Source organism: Lolium rigidum, chromosome 4 (assembly GCF_022539505.1).
Source record: "Lolium rigidum isolate FL_2022 chromosome 4, APGP_CSIRO_Lrig_0.1, whole genome shotgun sequence".
Classification (NCBI taxonomy): domain Eukaryota; kingdom Viridiplantae; phylum Streptophyta; class Magnoliopsida; order Poales; family Poaceae; genus Lolium; species Lolium rigidum.
This window is the reverse complement of record NC_061511.1, coordinates 151382455-151389664: the sequence shown is the minus strand read 5'-3', so window position 1 is coordinate 151389664 and position 7210 is coordinate 151382455. Positions and strand designations below refer to the sequence as shown.

The 7210-nt window shown below is 47.9% G+C and overlaps 2 protein-coding genes across 2 annotated transcripts; one reads left to right on the top strand and one right to left on the bottom strand.

Annotated features, from left to right (window-relative positions):
• Positions 1-824: 824 nt before the first annotated feature.
• On the top strand, positions 825-5132 carry LOC124706016 (probable E3 ubiquitin-protein ligase XBOS33). The gene is made up of 10 exons (XM_047237687.1): positions 825-1039; positions 1128-1187; positions 1547-1618; positions 1715-1923; positions 2006-2166; positions 2250-2308; positions 2410-2456; positions 2623-2766; positions 3432-3526; positions 4223-5132. Exons 1-10 carry the CDS (start codon positions 863-865, stop codon positions 4765-4767), a joined length of 1569 nt encoding a protein of 522 aa, XP_047093643.1. The 5' UTR covers positions 825-862; the 3' UTR covers positions 4768-5132.
• On the bottom strand, positions 5063-6769 carry LOC124706017. Its single transcript, XM_047237689.1, has 4 exons — positions 6659-6769; positions 6031-6508; positions 5670-5937; positions 5063-5580 (listed from the first exon to the last, which is right to left on the bottom strand). Exons 1-4 carry the CDS (start codon positions 6678-6680, stop codon positions 5242-5244), a joined length of 1107 nt encoding a protein of 368 aa, XP_047093645.1. The 5' UTR covers positions 6681-6769; the 3' UTR covers positions 5063-5241.
• Positions 6770-7210: the final 441 nt, after the last annotated feature.

The window sequence follows — 7210 nt, the reverse complement described above, 5'->3', positions numbered from 1 at the left end:
TAAAACCATTCCTCTGCTTCAAAGACTATATGAAGTTCTGAGGATCCCGAATAAGCCAAAAAATACGCAAGAGATGGTCCAACAACCAGTTTTGTGTTTATAGATAATACAAACTGTCAATTAGTGGTTACTCGTTAGGTAGTATGGCTAATCAGACTTCAATGGCAACTTTATTGGACGCACTAAAGGTAAACGGAAAGCAAGTGAAATATCTTGAATTTTGTGTGGCCATCATCCCGGGAAACCAAAAAGGTGAAAACAAAAGTTTGGCCCGTGATTGCTATCATCTAAACCAACCCTGTCAGTCACTAAGCACACTGGCACCTAACATAATCACATCCACACCACACCACACCACACCACACAAGTTGCTACTAATCTATCCTGGTTGTAATTGCACATGAGCCAGCCATGCTAGGTGGGATCTTTATAATTTTTGTCACCATCTTAATACGATCTTGCCATTTTCATCTTGGGCCCACACTTCAGTGGCACGGTCCAGTGGTAAACGTGCAATGAGATCATTTAAAACACCTAAGCTGAGGTGATTTAATCTTAACCTAGAGTATATAAAGTGATGAAAAAAAAACAAAGCCAAGCCTTCTCATTCTTCTTCTTCTTCTTCTTCTCTTTCTCCTTCCCCCTTCTTCCGGGCTTCAGAAAATTTGAGACCCCAGAACAGAGGACGCCAAGACGACCCACCACCCCAAATTCCCGCAAACTACGGCCGCGCGCCTCGCCGCCGGCGAGCCCACCGACTGTCGCCTCCGGCAGCTAGTTGGCTACAGCTGTCCCGCGCCTGCGGTGTATCCGTGGCAACGGAGACGCCGCTCGCCGGCGAGGGGCGGCGGCGGCGGCGGCGATGGGGAACTCGCTGGGGTGCTCCGCGTCCGGCGAGCGGCTGGTGTCGGCGGCGCGGGACGGGGACGCCGTCGAGGCGCGCATGCTGCTCGAGCTCAGCCCGGCGCTCGCGCGCTACTCCACCTTCGGCGGCCTCAACTCCCCGCTCCATTTCGCCGCCGCTAAGGGCCACCTCGACGTCCGTGCAGTTTTCCTTGCCCCGTTATGTTTTTTTTGCGTTTTTTTACTGTTCGATTTGATCAGCGAGTCGGTTGTCTTATGTGCAGATTGTGACGCTGCTGCTGGAGAAGGGTGCGGATGTGAACGCGCGGAACTACTGTGGTCAGGTAGGTAGATCTTCCTGTTTTATGCCATTTCATGGTTCGAAATGTAAGATCTGTCATTCAGACGTACTAGTAAAATCATCAACTCTTGTTTCATGTTTATGCAGTAAAAGTAGTTTGAGGATTCAGTGTTTTTGGTGATTTTTTATGTTGCTCTGCTCTGGGATGGCCTAAAAAAAGACTTGATCTTGCAATATCTAGACAAACAAAAAATTGATGTCTTGTAGTTAGAGTGCTTTCGTGGTGTCCTGTGCTTGGCCACAGGATAGATATGGGTTATGTTTCGATCCATTTCTACAATCTTTATGTGAGTCGAAAACATTTTGCTGATTTTTGCCATTTATTTGGATGTATGGATGAAGACTGCGCTGATGCATGCATGCCGGCACGGACACTGGGAGGTGGTTCAGATGCTCTTGCTCTTCAAATGCAATGTATGGTATTTGTAACGTTGTCTTCACAGTGTGTTCCATTTCTGCCCTGAGATCGGGACGGTGCTGACTGCTGTTTGTTTTTCTGTTGCTTGGAAGGTTACCAGGGCGGATTACTTGAGTGGTAGAACGGCATTGCACTTTGCAGCACACGACGGACTTGTTCGGTGTGTAAGGTTGTTACTTGCTGACTACGTCCCAAGTGTGTCGTTGGACGATAGTGCCTCTTCGGTGGCAGATGGCGGTGATAGCCAGGCGAATAGCGGCAGCAGTCCTACTTCTTCAGTGGGACTGAAGTTCAATGAACCGTACGTATTGCCAAATGTCAATGTACTGTCGTCTTTTCTGTATGAAATAATCAGCAATTAATTGTATACCATCTTTGTTCAGTGCTCGTGTGAGGTACATCAACAAACCTGCTGATGGCGGCGTTACAGCTCTCCACATGGCAGCTTTGAATGGCCATTTCGATTGCATGCAATTGTTGATTGAATTAGGTGCAAATGTGTCAGCTGTCACATTTCCCTACGGAACTACATCAAATTTGATAGGCAAGTGATGGTTCTGAGTTCAGATGATATGCAGTAAATCTTCTTACTCAAATTAGTTATTCATTTATGTCTTTACGGATCAGGAGCTGGCAGTACCCCTTTGCATTACGCAGCTGGCGGCGGGAGTCTGGAGTGTTGCCAGGTATGTTAGCAGCATCGCTTTTTGGACAACTAACATTTCTCGACTGTACTTGCTGCATGAGAATTGATTTGTTCTGATATTTGTTGATGCCACCATTGCAGGTACTTCTTTCAAAAGGTGCTAGCAGGTTGACACTTAATTGCAATGGGTAAGAATCTGGTGTGTAATTAATAGTGCCAAGCGGTATCTAAAAATCTTAATTGAGCGTATCGTCACAGATATTGATTAATTAGCTTCGCTGGCACTATTTGAACCTAACTTATATCTTTTTTCTTTCTTTTTCAAACAATTGGTAACATGTATCTTGTTCTTAGGTGGCTTCCCATGGATGTTGCTAGGATATTTGGGCGACGTGGCTTGGAGCCATTGCTCTCTCCAAATTCACACACCGTTATCCCTGCAATTCAGCCATCTAGTTACCTGGCGTTGCCACTTATGAGCATACTAAATATAGCCAGGTAAAATATTGATTTCTGTCTGCTTTAGGTAAAATATAATGACTGTTCTTACTTCTATGGACAACAATAAGTGCTACTTGATTTGTGAATCCATGCTTTTTGAGAAAGCACACTATTGTAGTATTGTGTAATGAAATCAGCTTTTTTTTGTGGAACCCGGACATGAGCTCCTGTCTATTTTATAAAGAACAAAAAGTTGTCCAGTTTATTAGGGAAAACCAGGCGAAAGCCAGTTTATTGAGTCAGTTTCATTTTGCATACTAGCTGATCTGGTATGTATAAACATCTGGGCCAGTTTATGTGTCTTGTGGCATTCCATTGGTTTCAGAAATACTTACAGAAACACAAATACCTGCACAAGGCAAACTGATGTAGTAGGTTCTTGGGCTGGGACAGACATAGAGCAAATACCAGCTCTTATCTTCTTGTGTTTTATCATCCTCAGTGGGTTCAGTCCCCATGGCATAGTTGCCTTTTCTGCTAAGGATTAGGTCGTGTTTACTGTTTACTTTCAAATTGCCTAGACTCAAACATATTCGAGTTAATTCCTAGATTGAACCGAGAGTGCTTTTGTTGACTTATTTTAACTTATAGCAAGTGCTTGCAGTTCTAACGTTATAATGGTACATTTCATGTTTATAGATCTCCTTTTTGTGCCTTTGCAGAGAATTTGGGTTGCAACACACCGTATCCTCTGTGGTGGATGATAGCGACCTTTGTGCAGTTTGCCTGGAACGGTCTTGCTCTGTAGCTGCTGAAGGTGGGGGCAACAGTAAACACTTGCATTAACATTATCTCATTTCTTATGGAAAAATATATAGCGCAGAGTTCTCAATGATGCTTGGATAAAAAAAGATCATAGTTTGTCAGGAGATGAACATGGTCCAACGGAATCTAAGCTCCCTCTATATCTGAATATGTTACATGTGTTCATATTTATGCTTTAATCTTGAACCTGCACTAGTCCGTGATCTTCTCTATCCATAGGTTCTTTTGTTAGAGCATAACACTATGCATCTCAGCACTTGTTAATTGCAATTTGTTGTTTGGTGTGCTTAGAATACCTAGACTGTTTTAGTCGATCAGAACTTGAAACAGTTAACAGGTTGGCAAATACTCCTGCTGTAGTGATAAGTTCAGGTGATCATTCAATGGCATAATATTCTGCAAACGAAGCTCAAATTTATCCTTACAGGTGTATATGATGCCACCCTTTTGTGAATTACCTTATTTTACAAATGCTAAAAAACAGCGATAATAGTAGAAATGTGAAACCAAATACTATGGCACTGACGACACTTGTGCAACCTGAACCTTGCCTGTGTGGAGTGGTTTTAAGGTTTCATGAAGTCGTATGGTTTTTCAATAGGTTTTCACTAGTGCATCACATTACAGTCCAAACATCTATGTGAAAAATGTAACGGTGGTATCCTAACATTACATTCTGTTCTTTCAGGCTGTGGTCATGAGTTCTGCATCAAATGCGCTCTGTATCTTTGCTCGACTAGCAATGTCCGTGTCGAGTTCACAGGCCCGTCTGGGTCGATCCCATGCCCTCTCTGTCGGAATGGAATAATGGCATTCACTAAGTTGCCAAGCACACCGACCTCAGATGGATTTAAATCAAGCTCTGCGCTCACATTCTGCAATCCATGCATTCTGAACACCCGATCTGTAGACTCCCCAGCAACTGTCTGCAAAGCTGAAATCAGGCGCAACCGTGTCGCAGCTGTCTCTTCCGAGTTAGTCTGTCCACTCACCTGCAGCCCATTTCCCTCGTCCGCCCTCCAAACCTACAGGTGCAGCGACGATGATCCATGCGGCTCAACAGAAACACAGGATGGCTCCGAGGTGCAGTCTCCGCGTCCCTCACACAGCGCAAGTAGCGAGCTGGATAAGAGGGGAGAGCAGGATATTGACCAGACCACCTGCTCAGGCATGTTCTGGAGTCGCAGAAGCTGTCAGAGGGAGCAGCAGTGCAACGCGGAGATCAATGCTTGATTCCTTACTTCCTGGTTGTGAATATATTTGGATTCATAGCAGCTCAATGCGGGAGATGATCAGCGGGCCTCCTGGGCTGTGTTTCTTTTTATCCTATTTGCAGCCAAGATTTTGGTGGTTGTTGATCATGCAGCTTTTGGCTGCCATAGGTCTTACTGTGTTGTAACATTTGGGTCACGTTTACCGTGTTAGATCATAGCTTGAAAATAACTAGTCGGTTATTGTTCTTTGTAGCTGTTTGTAAATTAAACAGTTTGGCTGAGGGCTTCTTCTGATAGCGAGGATAAAATTCATGTAAAATGACATCAAATTACACTCTGATGATATATATTGATATTTCATAATCTCTTCAGGTTTTTTCTACAGTACTGTAGTTGTTCAGCTGAGCTCACATGAAAGAGATGTATTCTTTTTTTCTTCAGCATTGCTTTCTACTACAGTTGTCTACCTACAGAGGATCAGTCGTCCTTGGTTTCAAGACGCAGAGACACCACCGGTGGCGGTTGAACAGTTGCCGGCCGGGCCTGGCAGGAGCGTGCTGACGATCCTGTCACCCAGACCCGGCACCGCCGACAGGAAGTGCCCCACCTCGGCGAGTTCGTGGTAGGTGATCCAGCCAAGCCGGCTGCATATGTGCCGCTGCAGCTGCACCGGCACGACGCCGTCCTCATCGCCCTGGAAGAGATGGACCGGAAACGGCGGCGCCTCCTTCCCAAGGTCTGTCGGCTCGAACTCCGGCCAGCGCCCGAACATCACCGCCATGTCGCGGTAGAATGACTCCTGCACTCCCTGCTGTGTAGCTGCCTTCGCCCTCTGCACAACGCGAAGCACACGATCGGTAATGTTTCGATCATATCGCCATGGCCTTAAGAGTTAAGATGGTGGAGGAAGGGACAACGAACCTTTTGGAACATTCCGGTGGAGAGGGCCATGAGGCGGTTCTTCTCGTCGAGGGCGTTGGGGAAGGAGCCGGAGCCGCTGACGACGGTGGAGGTTGGCAGCCATGGCTGGCTCATCCACCAGTGCAGTAGCCACGGCGCGTAGTAGGCGACGCGGAGCGACCACTGGTCGCCCAGCGGCTGCCGCCGGTACAGCTGCCGTGCCAGCCCCCTCGGCAGCCCCGACCACCGGTAGTTTATCACCGGCGCCATCATCGCCACCCCGGCCAGCCTGCACACGACCCAATTGCAAGTAGAACCAGTCAGTCTCGTACGTTGAACATTAACACGGTCTTCAGTTTCAGTATATACGACTTTCACCTACCTGTGTGGGATGTACTTGAAAGATGCCCACGCCGCGTGGCAGCCCAGGGAGGAGCAAATGAGGTGGAACTTGTCGCCGAGGTCAAGCGCGTCGGCGAGGTCCTCGACGTCCTGCGCGGCGCTCCGCAGCGACCGGCGCGGGTCGGGGTGGCTCTCGCCGTACCCGGCGCGGTCGAACGCCACCATGTACACGCCCAGCTCCTCCAGCAGCGCCTGCGAGGCGCGGGGCGAGTCCATGCGGCTGCCGGAGAAGCCGTGCGAGTAGACCACCTTGAACCGCGCGCCGTCCCGGCTCACGCCGGACTCGGCGTACGCCAGGAACCGCCCGTCCCGCGTCCGCACCCTCGGCGCCGTCACCGGCGGCCCTCCAGGCGCCCCGCACGGCGTCGGTGGCGGCGGACGGATGGCGCGCGCGAACAACGCCGCCGCCAATGCCACCACCATCAGCACCAGCAGACCCACCGGCGTGCTCCCGTTCCCTGCATGTACGTACACAGGTTAAACTCAGTCAGGCATAACGTACGTACGACGACATGGCGTGTGCATGCGTCTGATCACATATCCAAACTGCTGCATTTCTTCTTCATCAACAGCTGTTTCGCGATGGAGTTTCGTAGCGCGATTGCTACCTGTGGTATTGGCAGCAGCCATTGTAGACGATGCAGGAGCTGTCGAATTCTTATCAAATGGATGATGGGGCTGTGTGGCGTTGTTGGAGCAGGACGAGGACCGCTTATTATCAAGTGTGTTAGGTGCTGGGGCTAAGTTAGTGCGAGCTGAATAGTAGTGGTGACACTTTGCTGAAAACGAAGCACGTAGTGGAGGCCAGGGCAGGGATCTTCACGCCAACCTACTATCGTCCATGTATTCTCGGTCACACCACCCAGCAAAAACTTCTCACCTTGGCTTCACCTACCACCAATTGAAAGGGTTCTTCTCCCATGTATGTACACCTGGCAGTGGCAGGTAGCTCTGCTTACTTCAGTAAGCTCTCTCTTCGTCCAAAATAATCTTTGACGACAAATAGAGGACATACTTAAACTGGAATCAACTCTATTCTATGTAGCAAAATGCAATTACGAATTAGAGGAAGAAAAAGAAAGTTTAATAAATTCTAGAATTATATTTAAAGATAATTACGAATTAGAGGAAGAAAAAGAAAGTTTAATAAATTCTAGAAT

Excerpts from the sequence above, each read along its gene's own strand:
- LOC124706016 (XM_047237687.1), top strand. The coding sequence starts at position 863 with ATGGGGAACTCGCTGGGGTGCTCCGCGTCCGGCGAGCGGCTGGTGTCG. Across the intron at positions 2,457-2,622 it reads TTGACACTTAATTGCAATGG|GTGGCTTCCCATGGATGTTG; the intron begins GTAAGAATCTGG and ends TCTTGTTCTTAG. Across the intron at positions 3,527-4,222 it reads TTGCTCTGTAGCTGCTGAAG|GCTGTGGTCATGAGTTCTGC; the intron begins GTGGGGGCAACA and ends CTGTTCTTTCAG.
- LOC124706017 (XM_047237689.1), bottom strand. The coding sequence starts at position 6,680 with ATGGCTGCTGCCAATACCACAG. Across the intron at positions 6,509-6,658 it reads GGCTGCTGCCAATACCACAG|GGAACGGGAGCACGCCGGTG; the intron begins GTAGCAATCGCG and ends ACGTACATGCAG. Across the intron at positions 5,938-6,030 it reads TTCAAGTACATCCCACACAG|GCTGGCCGGGGTGGCGATGA; the intron begins GTAGGTGAAAGT and ends GGTCGTGTGCAG.